At 53.6% G+C, this 26210-nt stretch overlaps 1 protein-coding gene across 1 annotated transcript in view; it reads right to left on the reverse strand.

The window, feature by feature from the left end:
• The window catches only part of LPP (LIM domain containing preferred translocation partner in lipoma), a 656183-nt gene that overhangs the window by 175142 nt on the left and 454831 nt on the right, over positions 1-26210 (reverse strand). Inside the window, exon 7 of the mRNA XM_078668172.1 lies at positions 6081-6797. Within this exon, the coding sequence (XP_078524298.1) occupies positions 6081-6797 (717 nt within the window). The remainder of the gene's footprint in view (positions 1-6080; positions 6798-26210) is intronic.

Raw genomic sequence — 26210 nt, forward strand, 5'->3', positions numbered from 1 at the left:
ATGAAAAGGCATTAAACGCCCCCAGAAGATGCGCGCCTGGAGTGACGCAGGATACAGTGGGATGAAGAGGGCCCCGGGGCACACGTCCGGCCTCGCCACACCTGGCGGTCCGGCCTCGCCACCCCTGGCGGTCCGGCCTCGCCACCCCTGGCGGTCCGGCCTCGCCACCCCTGGCGGTCCGGCCTCGCCACCCCTGGCGGTCCGGCCTCGCCACCCCTGGCGGTCCGGCCTCGACCCCCCTGGCGGTCCGGCCTCGACCCCCCTGGCGGTCCGGCCTCGCCACCCCTGGCGGTCCGGCCTCGACCCCCCTGGCGGTCCGGCCTCGACCCCCCTGGCGGTCCGGCCTCGCCAACCCTGGCGGTCCGGCCTCGCCAACCCTGGCGGTCCGGCCTCGCCAACCCTGGCGGTCCGGCCTCACCAACCCTGGCGGTCCGGCCTCGCCACCTGTTTCTTCCGCAATTCCCCGGAGGACTCGCCCATGACCTTGGAAGGCAGGGCACCAGTCTGCCCCCTCTGTTCAGATGGAGGTAGGTAAGGTGGGTCTGAGCCCGGCAGAAGGGCTCAGTCACTGGTCTGCAAGACAGCAATGAACAGGGGGACCGGATTTCCACCACACACCAGGGGCATAATTTGGAGGACTTTATTAGCGTGCCCAACTGCAGGTCCCAAATATCTGTGTTATGTTATGCTGTTTTATAAAGCGTACAGCTGCCCCGGCAAAGGGGCGTCCCAGCGCGGATAGCAGAAAACTGCAGAGCTATAGACAACAAAAGCAGCCAACAATGGAGGGAAGAGGTGAGTCTTGATTGCCTTATGGAATGCCAGGCAGTTTTTCAGGCTGTGAATGCCGATGGGGAGTGCGTTCCAAAGTTTGGCTGCAAATACACAGCAGAAACGTCCATCAGCACAAACCTTACTCGCCCGCGGAACAACCGCCAGACGCTGCCCCATTGGCCGGAGTTGACGGGAGGGAGTATAGAGTGTAAACACATTGGCCTAGATGCCAGGCGAGGAGAGATTTAAAATTATGAAAGACATACAAAGGACCTTAAACTCTATACGTTTGGCCATAGGCAGCCAATGTAACTGACGAACTGCACTAGTGGTGGGGCATGTCCTGGGAAGACCCAATAAGGTTCTCGTCACAGCGATTTGGACCCTTTGCAGTCATACAATTTCCGCCTTGTTGGATCCCAAATAGAGCAAATTGGCATAATCCAGTCTAGACTGGATGGAAGTCTGGACAATAACCTGCCTAATAGATGGGTCGAAAAACCATAGCAACGGTTTGAGCCCCCGTAGGATGCCAAAGCAAGTTCCTGCTACTTTCTTTGTTTGGGTCTGAAAGCTAAGGGCAGAATCCACCCACACCCAGATTTTTCACCACCTGTTTGAGGACGTGTGCACAGTCCAAGGTGGCAGGGCACCAGCGCCCGCTCCACAGGTCAGAGTCTCTCCCAACCAGCAGTACCTCAGACGTGTTGGCATTGAGCTGGAGACAGCTGTCTGTCATCCACTCAGAGCTGACCTCAAGATCTCTCTGAAACTTATATGCATCCTGCACAGAGTCATCCGAGAGTGCCAATACCAACTGGGTGTCATGTCGTCTTCATATGACACTGCTGTGAGCCCTCAGCTCTTGGCCACCACTGCTAACGGTTGAACATATAGATTAAACAGTGTTGGGCTCAAGGCTGAGCCCTGCGGTACCCCATATTTGATGGTATGAATCTTGAAGGCAAAAGGGGGGACTGCAACCTGGAAGGTCCTTTCCCGCTAAAAAAGAGGCAAACCACCCTAGGGCTGAATCCACAATGCCCACTTCCTCCAACCTCTGCATCAGGATGTGGTGGGAGACCGTGTCAAATGCGGCACTGAGATCTAACAAAATCAGTGCCGATGTGCGACCCTCGTCTAGAGCCCCCCTCAAATGCTTGGTCACAGCTAGGAGAGCTGACTCCGTACCGTGGCCCGGCAGTGCAACTTAAGCAGTTCTTTAAATGTCACAAAGACACTCGGATATGGGATGATAATAAAAAAAAAATCCCATCCCTCAGGTATCTCCACTTCTGTGTCCTGCCAAACACTCCAGCTGAGGATCACAGAATCTCAGACTGGACTACGCGGTGCAGTGACCAGCTGAGCAGGCTGTATTGTAACAAAGCGACCGCAGAGCTGCTGAAAGCTACCAGTGTACTGAAACCACAGAACCGTGTGCGTCTCTAACACATCATCCGCCACACTGCGACGCGCTTACTCGCATACCACGATAACCACACCTTGGTGGCCATCACAGGACATGGAAACACTCCCCACATAGTCTGAAAACAAAGACAACATCCTCTCCATCCAGACACCCTACATGGTGTAGCGCACTAACCACTTAGGCAAGCCCCTCAGCACCTCCACAAACGGGTAATGGATGCTATATAAATGCTGCAATACAACAAATCGGTCAAGCGCTGGATGCCAACATTTGGCTTTGTCAAGGCTTGTTTTAAGCTGTCATGGTTTTTGTAAACGTTTATGTTGGGGGTCACTGCTGGGCACTTTATATATATATATATATATATATATACACACAAGCTGCTTCCTTCTCGTTTTGTCAAAAAAGAGTCAGCACTCCCGGGAGTGCTGACTCTTTTTTGACAAAACGAGAAGGAAGCAGCTTGGATAGTAGCGAGGTACGCCCCTCGCAAGGAAGCACCCGTGCTCGAGTGCCCGGCTTGGCGTAATAAGGAAACAGCTATATAGCTATATAGCTATATATATATATATATATATATATATATATATATATATATATATATATATATATTAAAAAAGTCTAAAAGCACACACTGTTTTGGTCTCACAAAGCATGTTACCATAGTAGTCCCTGGACTCGAGGGAACTACGTTGTGAGCGGATGTGCTTCTTGTGAAAAGGCGGAACGCCATCACTCAGTGAAGTCAGCCTATGGCTGAAAGGGGCGGGCCTACTGTCCAACGCTGCACGGCATTGTGGGTGGAAGCAAAACGTACAAGGCAATCCCAGACTGATGGATGAAGAGGGCTGGCTGAGGGCCCCTGTTAGTATAATATACATATAATTAACAAAATCAAAATGCATTTATAAAGTTTTCAATAGCGCGAACATGACACGTGAGGGTATAAGAGCGCTTTACATTAGGGGATGAACAAGATAAGTAGGAGATATGAAAAAGTCAACAAAAATGTCTCGGCTAACATCAGACCCAAAAAAACCACAGCAGGCAATAAAAGTGGACACCAACCATGAACTAGGACTGCACTGAAATCCTACAGACATACGAGTCAGCCTATCCGGAAGTTCAACCCAGAAAGATCAGTGTTTGAGGTTCTGCCTGGAGCAGCGTAATGTAGAATCCACCCTCTACACATACTGTGCTACGATATAATCTGTATTTTCAACATGGGTCTGAACTCACGAACGTGTGCGTTTCACCTATATGCATTATCGCAGCTAAACCTTGCTGTGTGCATTTAGGAATCACATGTAGTTGTACTGGAGTGACTAAATAACCCATGTATTTAAATTTATTGTATATTCATGTTCTAATGATAACCGCTTGCTTTAATGTTAGAATGAGACTATTTTGTTTTTCGAGCTAACGTAGCTGGACTCTAGGCCTTAGCCAGGTGGGACACATTTTGAAACTGCTACTATGCTTCTTATTCCTCTCGTTACAGGCGCGTCATCGAGTCCCTCGTTAGCTAGAGAAAGAAATACTATAAGTTCCCAAGGTCCAGGGCTTAGGGGCATGACATTGACAGTCCCAGATCCCAGGTCACGCGGTAACACAAGATCAAACCGAAGCAAGCGTGGACACCGCTGTGATCAATATGGGGCCAAATAAAGAAACTTGGCCGGTGGCGACCAACCCAGGTCCTGGCGAAGGGCCAAGTGGTGTGACCAGCAGAAACAGACAGCGGCGAGTGGCCATAATGGCAAGGTTGAGTGTCGCCAAGTTTGTCGGTTGAACGCACACCACAAACTGTTGTGCAGGAAGCAGAAAACTGCTTACTTAGCCTCCCTAGCAGGTAGAAGGACCACTTTACACCAGCAAGACACATACAAGCGGTGGACGAGGCACAAGGAGTGAAGATGGGATGGGATACTGCACAGCGGTGCCTCCAATTACCGAAGGTCAGCCATCTTGGATCGTCTCCCCCCGGACATCTCGTTTGTTAGCGGACCTGTAAATTTCCGCATCTGCGAACCAGGATGAGAACAATTACATGTTTTCCCACTAAAATAGAAGCGGACGTGTGTCGGCTACACGCTAAGAAGGAAATTAAATTCTCTGGTGGATTCAGCGCTAAGTGGGCTGTTTTGCTGGGAACCTGGAAAAACAGATAAATTGACATGGCCCCATTGGCCTTTCAATGCAAATAGGACTACACAGGTTTAGCCTGGTCTGGTGGCTAGTAATTCACGTTTCCATAGAGATACCACAGGTCTAGCTCTTAAAGACCAAATATAGCCTGAGAGCCGCGGTGCAAGGATCTCAGATAGGGAAGCCACCGCGGGCTCCAAAGAGATGCTCGTCAGCTCTCTCTACTCTCAGCCGCTTCACCGACAACAGCATTACTTGCTACATTTATTTCAGTTTACCTGCTCGGTGTGGAATATTTCCTCTTATCACTGCATTATTTATGTAGGTTATTGTTTTCGTTGTGGAGTTAGCACAGAGTGACATACATATTTTAATGTACGCTGACGACATTGTGATATTAGATCTTACACTGATAGGACTCCAAAGAAATTTAAATGCACTAAATTGCTACGCAAAAGAAAACGTTCTAGTCCTAAACATCTCGCAAAACCAAAATGTTATCTTTAAGGGAAAAAAAACGACTCAGAGCTTTCAATGGGAGATTGGGAGGAAAACCACTGGAGTCTGTTTAAGAATACACCTATTTAGGTCGATTTTTTTCCCAAATGTTACAGAACTCCTCCCATTTACGTCACATAGGGCGAAAGGCCCACGTAGGAGCACTGCTGAAGCTATATTTTTCTTCTGGAAACAGGCATTTCAAACCGTTGCTTGAGGTTTGTCGTATGAAAATCCCTCCCATCTTAACATATGCCTTAGAGTATATACATATCAAAACCAGGCAATTTGCAATAACTAGAGTAGGGAATCTTTTACGCAAACTGGTATTCTAGGGCTATCTCGAATATAATAAGATGGGCTAATCACCTTTTACACGCGGATCCTGGATCTTTAAGGCACATTTTAAAATTGGAAATTTTGGAAATTTTCAGAGATGAGTCGTCGTGATACACTTTTAATAAGAATCTTAATTTAGCTCTCAACCTCTCTCACTGCACAGTAGCACTTTTACCTGTAAAGCACTTCGATACCAGGAACGGTAGTCTTGCCAGCCCCTGTCTGGCACGCTTGCCAGTCACGGCACGCTCGCTAGTCACGGCACGCTCGCTAGTCACGGCACGCTCGCTAGTCACGGCACGCTCGCCAGTCCCGGCACAGCATGGCACGCTCGCCAGTACCGGCACAGCATGGCACGCTCGCCAGTACCGGCACAGCATAGCACACTCGCCAGTCCCGGCACAGCATGGCACGCTCGCCAGTCCCGGCACAGCATGGCACGCTCGCCAGTCCCGGCACAGCATGGCACGCTCGCCAGTCCCGGCACAGCATGGCACGCTCGCCAGTCCCAGCACAGCATGGCATGGCACGCTCGCCAGTCCCGGCACAGCATGGCACGCTAGCCAGTCCCGGCACAGCATGGCACGCTAGCCAGTCCCGGCACAGCATGGCACGCTAGCCAGTCCAGGCACAGCATGGCCCCCTCAGTCTTGGCACGGCATGGTACTGCACCCTACCAGGGAGGCAAAGCTCCAGACAGTGCCACACTGAAAGCGCCTCTTGGGTTTTTGCCTAAGAGACTTCTGCTTCTTATCGCCTTCACAATCTGATGCATTCCACTCTGTCCTACTAGTTAGGCTTCAAGGTACTTGAGATGTTAGATTATTCATGAACACAAATGAAACCACAAATCTGTCATATACACAGACTATTCTCAGGAGCTTACCTTCGCTTGCTGAGCAGCCGGTGGTGCCTGGGGCGCCGGGAGAGGGTCTGTGATGTAGGTTTTCTTCGAGTTCGCTGATATATAGGACCCGGCAGGGATCTGCCCCATGGAGGGCACCGCGGAGGGATGAGGTGGCTCTTGTTTCCAGGTAGGTTGCGGAGCGTAAGCATGCTCAGACCCATTCCTTCCTCCATAGCCTAAACTTCCTGAGTGGTAGGGGTCTTGGTAAGAAGCATGGCTTGGAGGTGGGTAGCCATAACCAGGCTCGGAGTAACGCACCGGCTGGGGTGGGGCGTAGCCATAATCGGGCCCACGCTGCTGTGGGACGTTATTACGGGCAGCGGTAGGGAGTCGTATATGCTGCTGGGTGTATGCCTGGCTTGGATTGACGTTGTACTGTGGTCCCGGCTGCGGGGCTGAGGGCACAAAGTGAGGGCTGGGCTGCGCAGACTTCACCTGCACATTAAAGGTAGGCCGCGTGGGAATGGACGCGGTGGTGTACGAGGCAGGCACAGGCTGGGGTTGAGTTTTGGCTGGTCCTGTGAAAGCAGCAGGCGTCGGAGAAGGCTGAGAAGTGGTCTGAGGCTGTGGCTTCGCGGCAGACTTCTTGGTGGCCGTCAACGGAGGCTGGGTTGGGATGACCATTCTTTTATGTCCTGTAACAGGAGTCACTGCCGGAGGGGAGGTCACCTGAAGCCCGGTGGGGAATCCAGAACTCTGCAAGGGAAGGACATGAGCTTTAGGTGCAAGGGTAAACAGATAATGCAACACTTACAGAAGAAGCCAGTAATACATATATTGTGAAAGAGCTAAAGAAAATGTACATCAAACTAGGGTGTGGTCATTACATTGTCTACAATGAGCATGTGCAGGTGAGATCTCTTGAACAGTGTGTCATGCTTTACATTGCACCCTATAGCTCATGACAACGGGTTGATAGTGCCGGCCACAGCTTAAATTCAATCTAAAGCTTCTTCAAAACTGATAACCAAGAGCCTGCATCCTTAGTGCTAGGCCTGGGCGGTAAATTCCGTTCCGTTCGCGGAATTTGGGTAATTTCGCGTTCCGCAGAAAATGCGAAACTGCCCAAAATTCTGCGGTCCGCGACTTTGCAAAATGTTTTGCTTGTTCGCGTTCTCAAATGCGTGTTCACAAGATATTTCCCCCCCGAGCACGCAAACAGCGATTGCGAACAGTAAAAAAGCATCGCGAACAAGCAATTTCTGCATGTTCACGGAGATTTTTTACCGTTTCGCGGAGAATTAGGTAACACGATTACAAAAATTCCGCTCACCCATACTTAGTGCCACATTTTATTCATTCACGTTAGTGTTTAGTAGGTCTCTGGGTGTCGCCTCCAGGTGACTGCGAATCAGCAGCCCCTTCTTTTCGGGTGTTATCCAGCCAGGATTGGGTGATGCACCATGAGATACCTGGATGGTAATATTCCAATTTAGCGGCACCAGCTTGGGCTTTCAAGCGCTTCTACGCAGACCACTAAGTATGGCTCTCACACCTGCCCGATACAGCCGGCCATAGTCACAGTAGACTGGGCCCATCCTGAGTCGCCTATACACCACACTTCCCTGCTCGGCTCTCACTTAAGCCTTTGACCACGAGCCCCGCATGTAACTTTTGCCCACTGATTGAGCAGTACCAGTCTGCGCTTCCATTGCGTGACAGTGCTACGACCGCCCCCCCCCCCCCTAACACCTCCTGATATGAGTACACTGATGCCAGTCGCTGGTCCGACCGGCACGGCCCCCTCCTGGGAACATTGACCCTGCAACCATCATGGCTGTCGTCATTGAGCCAAGCACTGCATCCTTCTCTGCCTCAAGACTGTTAATTACATTATATATATTGCAAGATTGGGCAACTACCCGGACAGCTCGACTGGACTACGTGTACTACCTGTTTTTGGCAGATACCCCACATTGTGCCTATTGGACACGCTTACCGGCTTCGCACATCTTTCCTCTACATTCTATTTTCCTATTGAATGCGCTTACTCTCATAGGCACATAATCTGTTTCTTAAACTACTTCTCTTCTACCCTATCACCATCACCTTTTCTGTTACGCTGGATTGGCGCATGTACCCTTTAGCTAGTAGGCCAGGACAGATGCAGTGAATTTAACCAAAGATGGTGAGTCACGCATCCCTTAATTCATTTTCATGCGATCCAACTAGTTACATGATGTCCAGTGTTTTGACTATTGAGCGGATTCACTGTGCTTTGATTCAACTATGTGTTCCATGCACTGTCTTCACTGAACTTTCTTCACTGTAAATAGCGCACGTTGTTTTGTCTTACCCCAGGTTACAACGGTGGCCATACTGAACAGCAGGACCACTGGTTCTTCAGTATAACACCATAAATTCTGCGCATTACCTTTTGCATGTACCTCACTTTGTTGCAATAGCTGTATGCTCGACCCTGATGAAGGCCACAACACTGACAGGTCCCTAGGCCGAAACATGTTGGTCATACACTAATACAGAAGCCTCTAATTAGGGCTGCTGTATTTTCAGCTATTTATTTTTAATATTGTCACAAGGTAGCCGATTAAAGTTGCTAGATAGCTAATCTTGTAGCCAGTTTTAACTACGTTGATTTGAGCACTGTATTTCGCATTAAGTACATCAGGCTTATATAGGGTTTTAGTATAAGCCTTTTCACCTATATTAAAAACATCCCTGAGTTCTTCCTTCGTAGCGAGGGGGTTGTAGCCTGCGTAGAGACTAGGTCTTTTTACCGCTTTCTTGGTCCTGTGGCCTTTGTTGTGTTTCATATTACGAGTGGGGAGGTGGCACACGCAGGTCCTTAAATCTCCTCCAGCCCCCCTAGTGTGTATCCACCAGTTGGAACCAGTCCGAACTCGAAGCGTAACGCAGAGGCAGCGATCGTCTGCACTAATCATTCTTTATCACTACCACTCGTACCTTTTTTGTAGCAATCAAGGAGAATGGGGGGGAAGAAAACAAAGGGACTAAATCCACGCCTTGAAGTGTGCATGGGGCTTCTTGGCGCTGCTGCTCATTCTGCTTTACTAGAAGGACTGCAAGTTATTAAGCGTTATTAACAAAAGGATCTGTGCCAAAAGCAGTACCCCGCGGAGCTATCCACATAAAATATAACTCTGTGACGCCCTCCTGCGAGCACTCTGTAGCCATTCACCCTCCGTGCTACTTACGATGAGCCAATACAGAGTGTTACTAAAAAACACACATATCCGGACAAACTCCACCAAGTGCATTTCAGCTGAGTTATTATCTATCCCCTGAAAGCTGCTGTGCACACATCTCTGCAGCAGGAGGGTTAACCCACCAGACACTTTAAATAATAATAATAATAGGCACATTTATAAAGCGCATGGTTACACTCGGCCAGCGTGTCCCCGCGCTGCGGTGCAACTGCACAGATTCCACAACCAGAACCTCGCCTAGCTATCCTGGGGGGAAAAGGTACGTTTTTAAATTTTTCCTAAAAATATTCTCCCGGGCCTCCATCCGGAGACACAAGGGAAGCCTGTTCCAGTGTTGGGCTGCCAGCAGGTGGAAGGAGCGTCCGCCCATCCTTGCTCTCTTGATAGCTGGAACACACAGGAGACCCGTCTCACCTGATCTCAAACGGTGTGTTGGGGCGTAGGGGGTGAGTAGCTCAGACAGATAGGAGGGAGCCGTCCCCTGCAGAATACGATGACATACACACAGTGCCTTAAACAGGACTCTCAACCTTATCGGCTGCCAGTGGAGCGCCACCCGTGCGGCCTCTGAGGAGGCCCTCCTCGGTCACATGAGAACCAGGCGCGCTGCTGTGTTCTGCAACCCCTGGAGTCTGAACAAACACTTCGTCGTAGCACCCAGGTAAAGAATATTGCCATAATCCAGGCGTGATGTTACCAGGGCACGGACCATGGTCTTCCTGGCTGCAGTCGGCAGCATATCCAGGGTTTTGCGAAGGGCTCTCAGGACTCCAAAACAGGCGCCTGCCACCCGCCTGGTATAGTACTCCAAGGAGAGCCTCGTGTCCAACCACACCCCCGGGTTCTTTGCCTGAGCGCAGGGTACAGGTGTGGTCCCCAGACTCTGGGGCCACCAAGCCGATGACCACAGCGACGGGGCTCTCCCCACCACCAGCACCTCGGACGTATTGCCGTTCAACTTCAGGCCGTTGTTAGCCAGCCATGAGGCCAGTTCTTGAAGACATGCCACGACATTGGAGGCTGCAGAGTCCTGTGTAAGGGAGACCGCCAGCTGCGTGTCATCGGCATAGGAGACGACCCTGATCCCAAACCCATCAGCAATCTCCACTAGAGGAGCCGCGTAGAGAATGAACAGGGTGGTTCCCGGAGGTACCCCCTGTCATAACCCCTTCGCTGCTGCCGTTGGACTTCGCTCGAGCTACCTCCCTGGTGCTGCGCACGTCCAACGGCCGACGCGGCCCCGCCTCACCCTTTAGAACCCCCGCACCGCGGCAAACAAATCGCCGCAGTTAATGCGTTAATTTGCTGACTTTCGAATATTGGGAGCCCTGCCTCACCTGAAAGCTGCGTCCCGACAGAAAAGACCTCATCCAGCTCAAGGCACTGCCAGACACACCTCCTTTCCTCAGACACTGCACCAGAGTGTGGTGGGCAACAGTGTCCAAGGCGGCACTTAAATCTATCAGGATCAGGGCCGCCGTCTGACCCGCATCCACATATTGCCTGACGGTTTCAGTGGCAAAGAGCAGGGCAGATTGCGTCGAGTAACAGGCTCGGAATCCGGACTGAGTGGGATGCAGGAGATTGAATGTTTTAATATGCGCCGTCAGTTGCATATTTACCACTTTCTCCGCAACCTTGGCAAAGTACGATAAAAGAGAGATGGGCGCAGATTATCCAGGTGATCTGGGCCTATAGGAGGTTTCTTGGGCAGCGGTCGGACCGCCACTTCCTTCCATCATCCTGGCACTGTACAAGTCCCAAATGAAATCTCCACCAGGTGTCTGATATATGGTTCCAGGATATCCAAGCTGCCTCTCACCACTTTAGGGGCACTTTAAGGGGGGGGTGCGCGTCTCTGGGAGAACCAGATTTAATGCTAGTACAGATTTGAATTAGCCGCAGTCTGATCAATTAGGTAGACTGGTAGAGATTTCCGGTCAAGTTTGTTTTTGCGGACAGTTTCTCTGCAGCACAGTATTACCCAATGAATGCACAGGTTGATGGTCAGGCCCCGCCCCTCTGCGTCTCCGGCATTAGAGCCTTGTTAACATGAAGGTGGGGGCGGCCCTTGCACCGGAAGCTCACTTAAGAGAAACTAGGAAAGTAAATGGAAAACTATAAACGGGTGGTTAAGGGGTGAAAATGGAAGGATTCGGGGAAAATGGCAAAATAAATATAATTAAGAGCTGGAAAGGTGCATCGGGAAAGTCCCAGACACTGCAGCGTAAAGGGCATCTTTGGAGGCCTCCGCTGCAGGCCTCACCCGCCTCACCCGGCTCACCCCAGCCTCGCTCGCTTCCTGGAAACGAGCTCGGTTCCCCTTTCGTCTCCTGGGGTTTCTTCTCTCAACAGAAATTCTTCTTTCTCAGCCTCAACCGCAAACCAAACACTTCGACGAGAAACAAAACTTGAAAAAAAGCGTTTTCTGGAAAGCATAAGTGTGTGAAGGAGGAAGGGCCGTGGTTCCCGAGGCCGCGGCGGCGGGGAGGGCCCGGGGGCCCCGGGGGCCCGGCTCGGTTAGAGTCCGCGGCATTTACAGCCATGAAACCCCCAGAGCGCGTTTCTTCAGCGCCCGCACTCCCGGGCAGACACCTGTGCCCGAGGCCAGGTATAGAGGCCAGGGGTGGGGATCATCTCCGTCATTCACTCATCCCCAGCCTTCCTTCGTGCATTCATTCATTCATTCATTCGTTTGTTTATTCATTCATTCATTCGTTCGTTTATTCATTCATTTGTTTATTCATTCATTCGTTTGTACGTTCATTCATACGTCATTCGTTGGTTGATTCATTCGTTCATTCATACGTTCATTCATTCGTTGGTTGGTTGGTTGGTTCATTCATTCATTTGTTCGTTCATTCATACGTTCATTCATTCGTTGGTTGGTTCATTCATTCATACGTTCATTCATTCATTCATTCATTCATTCATTCATCCATCAAACTCCTTTCTCCAAGCTCCAGGCTGGTGATGAGACTGGAGCTGACAGGGAGCTGGACACGGCAGGCAGAGTCAAGGGTCAGTCCTCGCAGCCAGGCGCAGCCAGTAAGGCGTGGGTTGCATTTAGGGTCCCGGGTAAAACATTAGAAAACGGCTGCGGGAGCGTACAAAGAAAACCCCACACAATTGCTTTCTGTATACAAAGCATCTACCAGCTGACGAGTTTAAGGAGTGTGGATCAGACTGCTTCTGAGATGGCAGTGCTTAATTTGATTACTGGTGCTCACTACTGACACTTTATTATGGCGCAGCGGCCAGAGCAGCTGACTCGTGCACTGGGGGTCACGGTTCGATCCCGGCACCCACGGCAGCTCAGCCCAGCACCGTGTGACTCTGGGCAATAGCTCGCTTAATCTCCTCGACGGCCCTAGCGCCTGGAGACCCTTAGGGGTCATCAGTTCGCACTTTCCAAACACCGGTGTTTGTGACACTGCCACACGGTGGCACGGTTTGTCTAATTTGAATTGGCGCAACAGTTGTTTGTTAATTGGATATACATAAAAGTGACTAATAAGTGCTGCTCAAGCCATTGTGATAGCTTTGCGGCCTGGAATAGTCTGAGAGGTCCCATGTGCCGGAGTTTGATGGTTAGTAGTTTTGTTGGTTCTGTCACTGGCAGCGCTGGAGGGGGCGTCCTCAGGAGGGCCCTGGCACGTATTTACTTACAAATTAAGCACTGTAGATGGTAATATAGTCCAGCGTGCATCCCAACGCAAGTACTCCATGGGAGACAGAATGATACCCCAAACACCCCATAGCGCAGGGAGACGGAAATACTCCTGTGGGAGCAGCCAAGACCCGTTGTATGTATACATTAAAGACGGTATCTGAAAGAAACAGGTTAGTATTAGATTCCTTACCTTAGAATATCCCCAGGCGTCAGTCTGGATCCGGAAACTTTTGCGTAGCAGTACCCCTGCGCGTCGGTAGGCGTCGTCTGCAGGCGTCCCCTGCGGCTCCGCGTCATCGGCGTCGTGCGCCGTGATGACGTCGCTGGAGTATATAGACGCCGCCTCCGCGCGCTGACGTCAGTTCTTCTTTTTTCCGCGCCAGTTAGCGCAGATCCGAAGAGCAGTACTCTGGTCTTTTGACCAAGTGTTTGTTAACTTTAAATCTTTCTACGGTGCCGGTAGGATGCCTGGGTTTAAGAGTTGCGACGGGTGCGACCGCCTGATGTCGGTCACCGACCACCATCGACTCTGCCTCCGGTGTCTGGGCGCGGACCACGACGTGGAGTCCTGCGTCGACTGTCGGGCCTTGACTGGTAAAGCTAGGCGGGAGCGGTCCCGCAAGCTTCTCGAGCTCCGAGTGTCGGCCATGCGTCGAGAGCGGTCCCGGTCCGGTCGGAGGTCGAGGGAGCGGTCGAGGGAACATTCCCCCTCTGACTCCTGACGCGGAGTCGGACCGGCGTCGTCCGACGCCGGATCCGGCGCCGATGGGGCCCATTGACCCCGAAGTCTATATCGTCGACCCAGAATACGGCGATGAGGACGAGTATGGAGAGGGGTGGGAGGGGTCTGAGGACCCTTTATCCCGTGCCAGCCAGTATGATGTGGACTGGGTAGGTGACCTGGGTGATGCCAGTGGTCTGGACGAGTCGCCCAACCCTGGGTTTGTCTCCCCGACCCCTGTGGCGTCTGAGGCGGGAGCTGCCTATTCGGTGGTCCTGCTGAGGGCTGCCAAGACCTTGGGCCTTGAGCTCCCAGTCGCTAAGGTCAAGCCGAACATTCTGACCGAAGTGTTTAAACCGCAGTCATGCCCTCAGGAGCCTCTGCTGCCGTTTAATGAGGCTCTGACGGATGTCCTTTTGGGCACCTGGTCTAGGCCCGCTTCCGGTGCACCGGTTGACCGGAACGTTGCCAGGCGTCACCGTCCGTGTTCGGACGACCCTGCCTTCCTCTCCACCCATCCCTCCCCGGAGAGTCTGGTGATCCAGGCCTCCACTTCGCAGTCCGCATTTCCATCGGCCCCGCCCGATCGGGAATCAAAGCGGTATGACCAATTTGGGAAAAAGGTCTTTTCCTCTTTGAGCGCTGGACTGCGGTCTTGTAATACCGCATGCCTCTTGGGCCGCTACACCCACTCCTTGTGGGATACGGTCGCGGAGTGTTTGCCGCAGTGCCCGCAGGAAGTGCGGGACAAGCTCAACCAGGCTTTGGTTGAGGGCCGGGATGCGGCGAGGTACTCGATCCGGTGTGGTCTTGACACGACCGACTCGCTGGGACGGGCTATGTCCACGACTGTGGCGATTCGGCGCCATGCTTGGCTGAGATCTGCCAACTTCTCACCGGACGTCCAGAATGCCCTCATGGACATGCCATTTGATGGCAGTCGCCTGTTTGGTGACAAGGCGGACCACGCGCTGGAGCGCTTCAAGGACTCCAGGGTCACGGCCAAGTCCTTGGGTCTTTCGACCCAGCGCCAGCAGACGGGTTCGTTTCGCCCCTTTCGTGGCCAGGGAAGGGGCGGTCCCACACGAGCTGCCAGCCACGCGCCGCAGAACGCTCCCCAACGCGGTGGCGGCCGTGGTTTCCGCCGTGGTGGCGGTAGAGGGCAGCGGCGAGGTCAGTCCACACCGCCCCCCGCTGCAGCCTCAAAGTCTTCCTAGTCCGAGCTTTCGGGCTCACGTGACGCCAGTGGGTGGCAGGGTTCGCCATCACCACTCCCGCTGGCGCGCGATTACATCGGACAGGTGGGTGCTGCAGCTCGTCCGAAGGGGCTACTCCCTCCCCTTCGAGTCCACTCCTCCAGCCATGCCACCGCAGAACCACCGTGTGTCGGGGGACCACTTGACACTTCTGCAGGAGGAAGTTACGGCCCTCTTGGCCAAGGGGGCCATCGAGCGCGTTCCTGGGCCAGAAGTAGGGTGTGGTTGCTACTCCCACTACTTTCTGGTGCCCAAGAAGGACAAAGGAGGCCTGCGTCCTATCTTGGACCTACGGAACGTCAACGGCTTCCTCCGGAAGGAGAAGTTCAAGATGTTGACTTTAGCTCAGGTCTTGGCTGCTCTAGACCCACAAGACTGGATGGTAGCGTTGGACTTGCAGGATGCGTATTTTCACATCCCCGTCCTGCCGGCCCACCGGCGTTACCTGCGGTTCACGGTAGGCCACGAGCACTTTCAGTTTATCGTGCTCCCATTCGGCCTTACCAGCGCCCCACGGGTGTTCACGAAAGTGATGGCGGTGGTCGCAGCTCATCTGCGCCGGTTAGGGGTTTCAGTCTTCCCCTACCTCGACGACTGGTTGTTGAAGGCGGGCTCGCCCCAAACAGTCGTCCACCACCTTCAGATGACGGCAGACCTCCTGCACGAGCTGGGGTTTTCCATCAATGTGCCGAAATCACACCTGTGTCCCTCTCAAAAGCTCCTTTTCATCGGAGCGGTTCTCGACTCGGCGCAGTTTCGGGTTTATCCTCCGGAACGGCGGGTCCGGGATATTCAGGCTCTGATTCCCATCTTTCAGCCGTTATCCCGGGTTTCGGTCAGGTTGACGCTGCGGCTTCTGGGGCTGATGGCCTCCTGCATCCTACTGGTGCATCACGCCAGGTGGCGGATGCGGGCTCTGCAGTGGGACCTGAAGTTTCAGTGGGCCCAGCATCAGGGCAACCTATCCGACCATGTCCTGATCTCGGAGGGCACTGCGAGACAGTTGCAGTGGTGGCTTACGGACCGCGATTGGGTCAGAGGCAGATCCCTCTCCCTTCCCCAACCGGAGCACGTGGTTGTGATGGACGCGTCCCTCCAGGGCTGGGGTGGCCACTTGGGAGAGGCGGAGATCAGAGGCATCTGGTCTCCGGCGGAGTCCCGCCTCCATATCAACCTGTTGGAGCTACGGGCGATTCGCCTAGCACTGAAGGCATTCCTCCCCTTTGTCAACGGGAGTGTAGTGCAGGTGTTCACGGACAACACCACCGCCATGTGGTACTGCAACAAACAGGGCGGTGTGGGGTCGTGGACCCTTTGCCAGGAGGCTCTGCGTCTCTGGCAATGGCTGGAACGTCAGGGCGTGACTCTGACGGTTCAACACCTGGCAGGTTCTCTGAACGCCAGGGCGGACGAACTCAGCCGTCGGTGCTCGGTGGATCACGAATGGCGTCTGAACTCGGACGTGGCGAGAGGCCTCTTTCAGCAGTGGGGAGAGCCTTGGTTAGATCTATTCGCCACAGAAGAGAACGCGCAATGTCATCAGTTCTGCGCGTTGGAGTTTCCAAGACGGCACTCGCTCGGCGACGCCTTTCGGCGCGAGTGGAGTTGCGGTCTGTTGTACGCCTTTCCGCCTATACCACTTCTGCCCAGAGTGCTGAAGAAGATCAGGCGCGACCGGGCCCAAGTTATCCTTGTGGCTCCGGACTGGGCTCGAAGATACTGGTATCCCGAGCTACTCGGCATGACAGTCGGTCCCTCGATCCGCCTGCCCCTTCAGGAGGACCTTCTGTCGCAGCAGCAGGGGACGGTCCTCCACCCGAACCTGTCCAGTCTCCACCTCCATGCTTGGAGATTGAGCGGCGACAGTTGAGGCCATTTGACTTGCCTCCTGAAGTCTGTGATGTAATTCTGGCAGCCAGGCGTCCCTCCACAAAGTCGGTATACGCCTGCCGGTGGAACAGATTTGTGGCATGGTGCACAGCAAAGGCTGTGGATCCCCTTTCTGCCCCTCTGTCTGAGGTTCTCCTCTTCCTTCTTTCCCTTGCCCAGCAGGGCTCTGCTCTGGGCACTATCAAGGGCTATCTTTCTGCCCTTTCCGCCTTCTTGAGGCTACCTGATCAGCCATCTTTATTCAAGTCCCCTATTGTGTTAAGATTCTTGAAGGCCATCACGCACATGTATCCACCTACTCCGTTCGTGATGCCTCAGTGGGACTTGAACCTGGTTCTGACATTCCTGATGTGCGCTCCCTTTGAGCCCCTTCATTCCTGTCCTCTCCGTCTTCTCACTTTAAAGACGGCCTTCCTGGTGGCCATCACCTCTGCCAGGAGAGTGAGTGAGCTCCAGGCTCTCTGTTACACCTCCTTTCTTGTCTGTTCATCCTGACAAGGTGGTTCTTCGGACTAGACCTTCTTTCCTGCCCAAGGTAGTCTCTGCTTTTCACATTGGGCAGTCCATCACCTTGCCCTCCTTCTTCCCGCCTCCGCATCCTTCAAAGGATGAAGAGCGGCTCCATCGTCTGGACCCAAAACGTGCGCTTTCATTTTACATGGATCACACACGCCAGTTCCGGGTGGATGACCAACTGTTTGTTGGCTACGTGGGTGAGAAGAAGGGAAGGGCGGTACAGAAGCGGACCATCTCTCGGTGGGTCGTCCTGTGCATCAAAGCATGCTATTCTTTGGCTCGGAAGGAGCCTCCTGTTGGGCTGAGGGCCCATTCCACTCGGGCTACGGCGGCTTCTACTGCCCTGGGCCGGGGAGTCCCCTTGCAGGACATTTGCCAGGCGGCTACGTGGGCCTCGCTGCACACCTTTGCGAGGCACTACTGCCTGGACAGTCAAGTCCGGAGGGACGGCTTCTTTGGCCGTTCGGTCCTCCAGGACTTTCTGGTGTAGGTTGTATTGGTTCGCAGACCCACCTCCGGGGTTGGTATTGCTGGGGTATCTATTCTAAGGTAAGGAATCTAATACTAACCTGTTTCTTTCAGATGAACAAGTTACTTACCTTCGGTAACGATATATCTGTAAGAAACAGTAGTTAGTATTAGATTCCTTACCGCCCCGCCCATCCTCCCCGTTCTGCGAACTGATACCTAGGGTTAAGGACATCCCTTTCAGGGCCCTAGTTTCAGATGGCACCAGTGTTAGTTCCCACATGGCTCTGCGTGTTCTGGCGCGGAAAAGCTGTGTGCAAAGAACTGACGTCAGCGCGCGGAGGCGGCGTCTATATACTCCAGCGACGTCATCACGGCGCACGACGCCGACGACGCGGAGCCGCAGGGGACGCCAGCAGACGACGCCTACCGACGCGCAGGGGTACTGCTACGCAAAAGTTTCCGGATCCAGACTGACGCCTGGGGATATTCTAAGGTAAGGAATCTAATACTAACTACTGTTTCTTACAGATATATCGTTACCGAAGGTAAGTAACTTGTTCGACAAGAAGTAATCCAGACAGGTGCACTATCAAGTCAGACCTAATAGTCCGGCACCGACGGGGGACAGACCGACGCCGACGGGGGACAGACCGACGCCGACGGGGGACAGACCGACGCCGACGGGGGACAGACCGACGCCGACGGGGGACAGACCGGCGCCGACGGGGGACAGACCGGTGCCGACGGGGGACAGACCGGCGCCGACGGGGGACAGCCCGGCGCCGACGGGGGACAGCCCGGCGCCGACGGGGGACAGACCGGCGCCGACGGGGGACAGACCGGCGCCGACGGGGGACAGACCGGCGCCGACGGGGGACAGACCGGCGCCGACGGGGGACAGACCGGCGCCGACGGGGGACAGACCGGCGCCGACGGGGGACAGACCGGCGCCAACGGGGGACAGACCGGCGCCAACGGGGGACAGACCGGCGCCAACGGGGGACAGACCGGCGCCAACGGGGGACAGAACGGCGCCAACGGGGGCCTGTGGTTCCGATTTGACAGCCTTGAACACAATATTTGATGGATACACCAGGGATACCACGAACACACACAACAAACACACAGAGGGCAGAGCTGACGGGACACAGTCTTGGGGTGAGTACTCTACAATACGCAGCAGTCAGGCCCTGTGTGCAGACTGGGCTCCCATCGCACCGGTTGAATTAGTTTGCCACTGGTGTCCAGGAGTTCGTCCTCCTAGGAGTCTGCAAACTGGCCCAGATCTCTCCCTTTCCACACTGGACCCTTACGGGAGTCTGGGGGGGGGGGAGGGGGGGGGCAGCCACAGGTTTCTCTGGAAGCTTCTGTGGGAGGGCGAGAGCTCGGAGGTCAACAGCCAACCAAAAACTAAGCCTTGTCCAACCCACTGCTAATGTTATAGATAAAAGAAAGTACTTGAATCTTCTGTGTTAGTAAATACTACCCATCCCAAGGGTGGTCTACTTACAAGGTGGTCCACCACTTACAGGACGTATTGTAATGTGAATCCCTCTGTGGGGCCCGTTTCCTCTCCCCTCCCCCTTCTGTGACTCAGGCACATGTTTGGGGTATGCATAGGTTAGGAACAGATGCTGACCCTAGTCAGTACCTCAAAGACTAACCCTTAGTTTGGCTAGCAGCAGTTCCCCTCTGCTTGCATTCTGGCACCGTTTCCCAGTTTAGGCAGACACCGGGCAGCGTTACCCGCTCGGTGATGCCGGGGAGTCCCCAGCATGGACGGGTGCGATCGGCGTCTTCAGCCTCTGGAGCTTTGGTGCCACAATGGGGGACCATGGTGGGGGTCTAGGCCCCTTCAAGAGCATGGCCAAGGAGCATCCCACTGGGCGGGCATCGAGAGCACAGCCAAGGAGCATCCCACTGGGTGGGCATCAAGAGCATGGCCAATGAGCATCCTACTGGGCGGGCATCGAGAGCACAGCCAATGAGCATCCCACTGGGCGGGCACCAAGAGCATGGCCAAGGAGCATCCCACTGAGCGGCATCAAGAGCATGGCCAAGGTGCATCCCACTGGGCGGGCATCAAGAGCATGGCCAATGAGTATCCCACTGGGCGGGCACCAAGAGCATGGCCAAGGAGCATCCCACTGGGCGGCATCAAGAGCATGGCCGAGGAGCATCCCACTGGGCGGGCACCAAGAGCATGGCCAAGGAGCATCCCACTGGGCGGGCATCAAGAGCACGGCCAAGGAGCATCCCACTGGGCGGGCATCAAGAGCACGGCCAAGGAGCATCCCACTGGGCGGGCATCAAGAGCACAGCCAAGGAGCATCCCACTGGGCGGGCATCAAGAGCACAGCCAAGGAGCATCCCACTGGGCGGGCATCGAGAGCATGGCCAATGAGCATCCCACTGGGCGGGCATCGAGAGCATGGCCAATGAGCATCCCACTGGGCGGCATCAAGAGCATGGCCAATGAGCATCCCACTGGGCGGGCATCAAGAGCATGGCCAATGAGCATCCTACTGGGCGGCATCAAGTGCATGGCAATGAGCATCCCACTGGGCGGGCATCAAGAGCATGGCCAATGAGCATCCTACTGGGCGGGCATCAAGAGCATGGCCAATGAGCATCCTACTGGGCGGGCATCAAGAGCACCGCCAATGAGCATCCTACTGGGCGGGCATCAAGAGCATGGCCAAGGACCATCCCACTGGGCGGGCATCAAGAGCATGGCCAATGAGCATCCCACTGGGCGGGCATCGAGAGCATGGCCAATGAGCATCCCACTGGGCGGGCATCAAGAGCATGGCCAATGAGCATCCCACTGGGCGGGCACCAAGAGCATGGCCAAGGACCATCCCACTGGGCGGGCATCAAGAGCACGGCCAAGGACCATCCCACTGGGCGGGAATCAAGAGCATGGCCAAGAAGCATCCCACTGGGCGGGCATCAAGAGCATGGTCAAGAAGCATCCCACTGGGCGGGCATCAAGAGCATGGCCAAGGAGCATCCCACTGGGCGGGCATCAAGAGCATGGCCAAGGAGCATCCCACTGGGCGGTCATCAAGAGCATGGCCAAGGAGCATCCCACTGGGCGGGCATCAAGAGCATGGTCAAGAAGCATCCCACTGGGCGGGCATCAAGAGCATGGCCAAGAAGCATCCCACTGGGCGGGCATCAAGAGCACGGCTAATGAGCATCCTACTGGGCGGGCATCAAGAGCATGGCCAAGGACCATCCCACTGGGCGGGCATCAAGAGCATGGCCAAGGAGCATCCCACTGAGCGGCATAAAGAGCATGGCCAAGGTGCATCCCACTCGGCGGGCATCAAGAGCGTGGCCAAGGACCATCCCACTGGGCGGGCATCAAGAGCGTGGCCAAGGACCATCCCACTGGGCGGGCATCAAGAGCATGGCCAAGGACCATCCCACTGGGCGGGCACCAAGAGCATGGCCAAGGACCATCCCACTGGGCGGGCATCAAGAGCACGGCCAAGGACCATCCCACTGGGCGGGAATCAAGAGCATGGCCAATGAGCATCCCACTGGGCGGGCATCGAGAGCATGGCCAATGAGCATCCCACTGGGCGGGCATCAAGAGCATGGCCAATGAGCATCCCACTGGGCGGGCACCAAGAGCATGGCCAAGGACCATCCCACTGGGCGGGCATCAAGAGCACGGCCAAGGACCATCCCACTGGGCGGGAATCAAGAGCATGGCCAAGAAGCATCCCACTGGGCGGGCATCAAGAGCATGGTCAAGAAGCATCCCACTGGGCGGGCATCAAGAGCATGGCCAAGGAGCATCCCACTGGGCGGGCATCAAGAGCATGGCCAAGGAGCATCCCACTGGGCGGTCATCAAGAGCATGGCCAAGGAGCATCCCACTGGGCGGGCATCAAGAGCATGGTCAAGAAGCATCCCACTGGGCGGGCATCAAGAGCATGGCCAAGGAGCATCCCACTGGGCGGGCATCAAGAGCATGGCCAATGAGCATCCCACTGGGCGGCATCAAGAGCATGGCAAAGGAGCATCCTATTGGGAGGGCATCATAGTCTTCAGCGAAGGCCGGTGGGCATTCCTCTTAGGCAGTGGCGGTGCTATGGCCAATGCAGGCAGACTCATCTTCAGGACACGATGCATCAGCTCTTCACAGGTCGCAACGATAGGCCCACAGAGTTGATCGCGGGACCCCTGGGCTGCGATGTGGACACTCGGTGAATCCTCCCTTACACCGCTGATGGTGAAAGCTGGAAAGTGAGACGAGGGACTCTGCAGTCTCCGGGGCAGGACTGGCTCCAGCACAGCCTGTACAATGCTATGCCTCTCCTCCTGGGTGGTCTGTAATCCTGTAGGACCAGACACTCTGATGCTTCTCGGTGCTCGAGGAGACCCTCTGCTTCTCCAGCAAGTTCCAGACGTCCAGTGACATCCCCTCAACTCTGGGAGGCTGGCTGCCACACATGCATCAACCCTGGTCTCACAGGAGTACTCTGGGGGCACCCCTTTCAGTGGTCAAGAAGGTCTCGCAACATGAACAAAATGGGGTGCCAGGGATCCCACCTTTATACACATTTTCCAGACAGGGGCTGTGGATCCACTATCTCAGCTTCGTAAATGGTTTGAGGTGATTAAGCTTAGAAATGTCGCTGCCAGGCTGCTCTCCACACAGCCTCGGTGCAGACTGACGGTTCTTTCAAGGGGGGGCAATGGGACTGGCTCCCAGCACGAGGATTCACATCAGGGGAAAGTGCTGTGTGATGTCTCTGCACCTAGATGCCGTCACTTTACTAAAGCAGTCATCAGAGCAGACAAAAGGGCCAACCCAGTCTAAACATTCCCTCAGGAACCAAAACCGGTCCTAGCAAACTGCTCGGCCGGCCCCCCCGGAGGGAGGTGGGGTTCAGCCGAGCTGTTTGCAAGGGCCGGTATTGGTTGATTTTGTTACGGGGGCCAATATTGCCAACCACCGGTAACAAAAACGGCTCACACCCTGGCGGCCCACCAGGGAAATGCCCAGTGACCACTACATGTAGTTACAAAAAGGGTTGGTCGGTTACATAACATTTCTTAGTATTAATTTCATCTGTAATTGCTAAACGGTACACACAAACAGAGTAAATATGAAACTGAATTTAATTCAGCTGTATTCAGTGATATCTAGTAATTTCACAAGTATTATATTTCATTTCATACAATACATGGCAATAAATGAGGTCATCATTCAATATAGTGCTCGGAGGGTGTCAAAGAAAAAGGAGGGGTTTTAGAATCAGTAGGGTAGGGTGTGGTTGGGATAGATTTAGGGACATAGAAAAGGAATTGTGTCCTGTGAACAATTCTGTATCAATCTGAGAACATTTCCAGTCTATAATAGATCACGCGGTTCCCTATAAAAAACATTACACGGGGGCCATATATGGCTAATTCTGTTGTAGCGTGTATGTTGAAAGTAATGTTGTCAAGGTAAGGGTTTACCCCGTTATTACCTACCACAGTGACCACTACAGCCAGTCCGGCCCTGGTTCCAACAACAGAAATTGCAGTTGCACATCTACCAAGTGACAGGGCCAAGGAAGACGAAATCCTCAGTCTCTTACGAACAAGGTTCTCGGAGTTTCTGAAGGGAGCCCCGTCTCTATCCTCTTCACTTCAGAGTCTAGATCTCCACTCTCCAGCCAGAGGGATGCAGGCAATGCACTACCACCGCTTGGCAAAGGTATCCGCACCCTCCATCGTGTGCCGGGCGGAACCTTTTCACAATTGATCCTACGGGCACCAGTCCTTAGAAGCCTACAAAACAGTCCTTCTACCAGACATGTACAAGACCCACGCATTTGACATGCACAACATGTCAGCTCAAAGTTCTGGGTTTCACATAACAGCAGACCTTTACACGAGGCAACAGTAAACAGCACTCGCACACAAAGAGAACAAGCATTGGCATAGCCAATAGGTCTCGCCTTTGGGACCTTATAAGTGTTTAGCCATGCAGCAGTTAATGCTGTTGCAGTAAGGCTATTGTGCTGCATAATGAATATGCTACTTACCAGTATGCATCTGTTCTTGGCATGTAGGGCTGCTAACAGTCATATCTTAGCATTAGATCGCCGCCTAGTGTTGGGTCCGGATGATCGCACATTGTTGTCCTGGAAGAGTCTTCGAAGTATCCTGAGATAGGTGGCTCCTCCCCTGGACTACAGTGCGCATGGGCATCGGCTCCATCCCCAGATTGTTTTTCGCCATTGTGGCAGAAGATGGAGTGAAAAGTGTAAAGGATGTCCATGCTAATAAGTGAATACAATAGTATATCTGCAGCTGCGACAGGCACCGGGGAGGAGGGTGGGCGATATGAATGTTAGCAGCCCTACATGCCAAGAACAGATGCATACTGGTAAGTAGCATATTCAGTTCGAGGCATGTGGGCTGCTAAATTCATATCTTAGCATAGAATACATAGCAGTCCCTCCATCAACGGCGGTTGCCCGTGCCAGCTGCAGAAACCTGAAAGAGTGTCTTGAGAACAGCCTGTCCTACAGCTGCTTGCTGCTTGGAATGTACGTCAACACAGTAGTGTTTTGTAAAGGTATGTGGTGTAACCCACGTGGCTGCTCTGCAAATATCCTCTAAAGGAATGTTCCCTAGGAAAGCCATGGATGCCCCCAGTTTGCGTGTGGAGTGCGCCCTTGGGGGTATCGTTAAAGTGCGCTTGGCCTTTTGATAACATATTTGGATGCACTTAACAATCCACCTGGCTATTCCTGCTTTGGAAATAGGGTCGCCTTTGTGTTGTGGTGCGAAGGCAACAAAAAGTTGTTTTGTCTTTCTAAAGGGTTGTGTCCTGTCTATGTAGTACATCAACGCCCTCCGTACGTCTAACGTATGGAGCATTCTTTCCGCCACCGTTTGTGGGTTTTGGAAGAATGCCGGTAAGTCAATAGTTTGGTTGAGATGAAACTGTGACACCACCTTCGGAAGGAATTTGGGGTTAGTACGTAGCACTACCCTATTTGGATGAATCTGAATGAATGGCTCTTGGATTGTGAGCGCTTGCAGCTCACTAACACGCCTTAGCGACGTGATAGCGATTAGGAAAGCTACTTTCCACGTTAGGAACTGGAGTTCACACGAGTGCAGTGGCTCAAAAGGTGGTCCCATCAGTCTGGTGAGGACCACATTGAGGTTCCACACCGGAGCTGGTGGTGTTCTTGGGGAAATGACTCGTTTCAGACCTTCAAGGAAAGCTTTAATGGCAGGCACTCTGAAGACAGAGAGATGCTGCCTGTTCTGAAGATAAGCCGCTATGGCGGATAGATGTATCCGAATGGAAGTGTACGCTAGATTGCACTTGTAAAGATGCAACAGATAGCAAATGATGTTAGGGATAGATGCATCTAGCAGGTTGATGTCATTGGCTGTACAGTAAATGACAAAACGCTTCCATTTCGCGGCATAGCATGCTCTGGTAGTTGGCTTCCTTGCCTCCTTGATGATGTCCATGCATTCCGGAGGTAGGTTAAGGTATCCAAACTCTAGGACTTCAGGAGCCAGATTGCCAGGTTGAGCTGTTGCGGATCTGGATGCTGAATTTCTCCATGGTTCTGCGTCAAAAGACTGGGCGTGAGGCGCAGTCTTTGATGCGGCACCACTGAGAGTTCGAGGAACGTGGTGTACCATGCTTGGCGCGCCCACGTTGGAGCAACTAGGATGAGAGTCATCGCGTGCTGCCTTAGCTTTCTCGCGACCAGCGGTATCAGAGGGGCTGGCGGAAAAGCGTACGCAAAGTTGCCTGACCAGTTCATCCATATCGCATTGCCTTGCGACTGTGGGTGAGGGAACCTGGCGGCAAAGTGTTGGCATTTTGCGTTTTCTTTTGTGGCAAACAGGTCTATCTCCGGATGACCCCACTGCTGGAAGTACGGGTGGAGTACAGATGGGTGTAATTCCCACTCGTGCATTTGATGGCTGTATCTGCTGAGCAGATCCGCCATCTGATTGTCCTTGTCCGGGAGGTGTTCTGCCATGAGAAAAAATGTTCCTCTGAATGGCCCACTTCCACATGCCCTGAGCCAGATGAGACAGCTGTGGCGAGTGGGTGCCCCCCTGCTTTTGAATGTAGTACATCGCGGTCATGTTGTCCGTCCGGACTAACACTACCTTGTTGCACAGATGTACAATGAAGGACTTGAGCGCCATGAAGATTGCCATCAGTTCCAGATAGTTGATGTGCATCTTCTGTTGCTGCGTCATCCATAGTCCCTGCACTGTGTAAGTGAGCAGATGAGCTCCCCATCCCTGGAGAGATGCGTCCGTTGTCAGGATAATTTGTGGCACTGGCTCCTGGAACAGTCGGCCCTTGCAAAGGTTGTGTGGAGTCCACCAATGCAGAGA

Source organism: Lissotriton helveticus, chromosome 11, assembly GCF_964261635.1.
Source record: "Lissotriton helveticus chromosome 11, aLisHel1.1, whole genome shotgun sequence".
In the NCBI taxonomy this organism is placed as follows: Eukaryota; Metazoa; Chordata; class Amphibia; order Caudata; family Salamandridae; genus Lissotriton; species Lissotriton helveticus.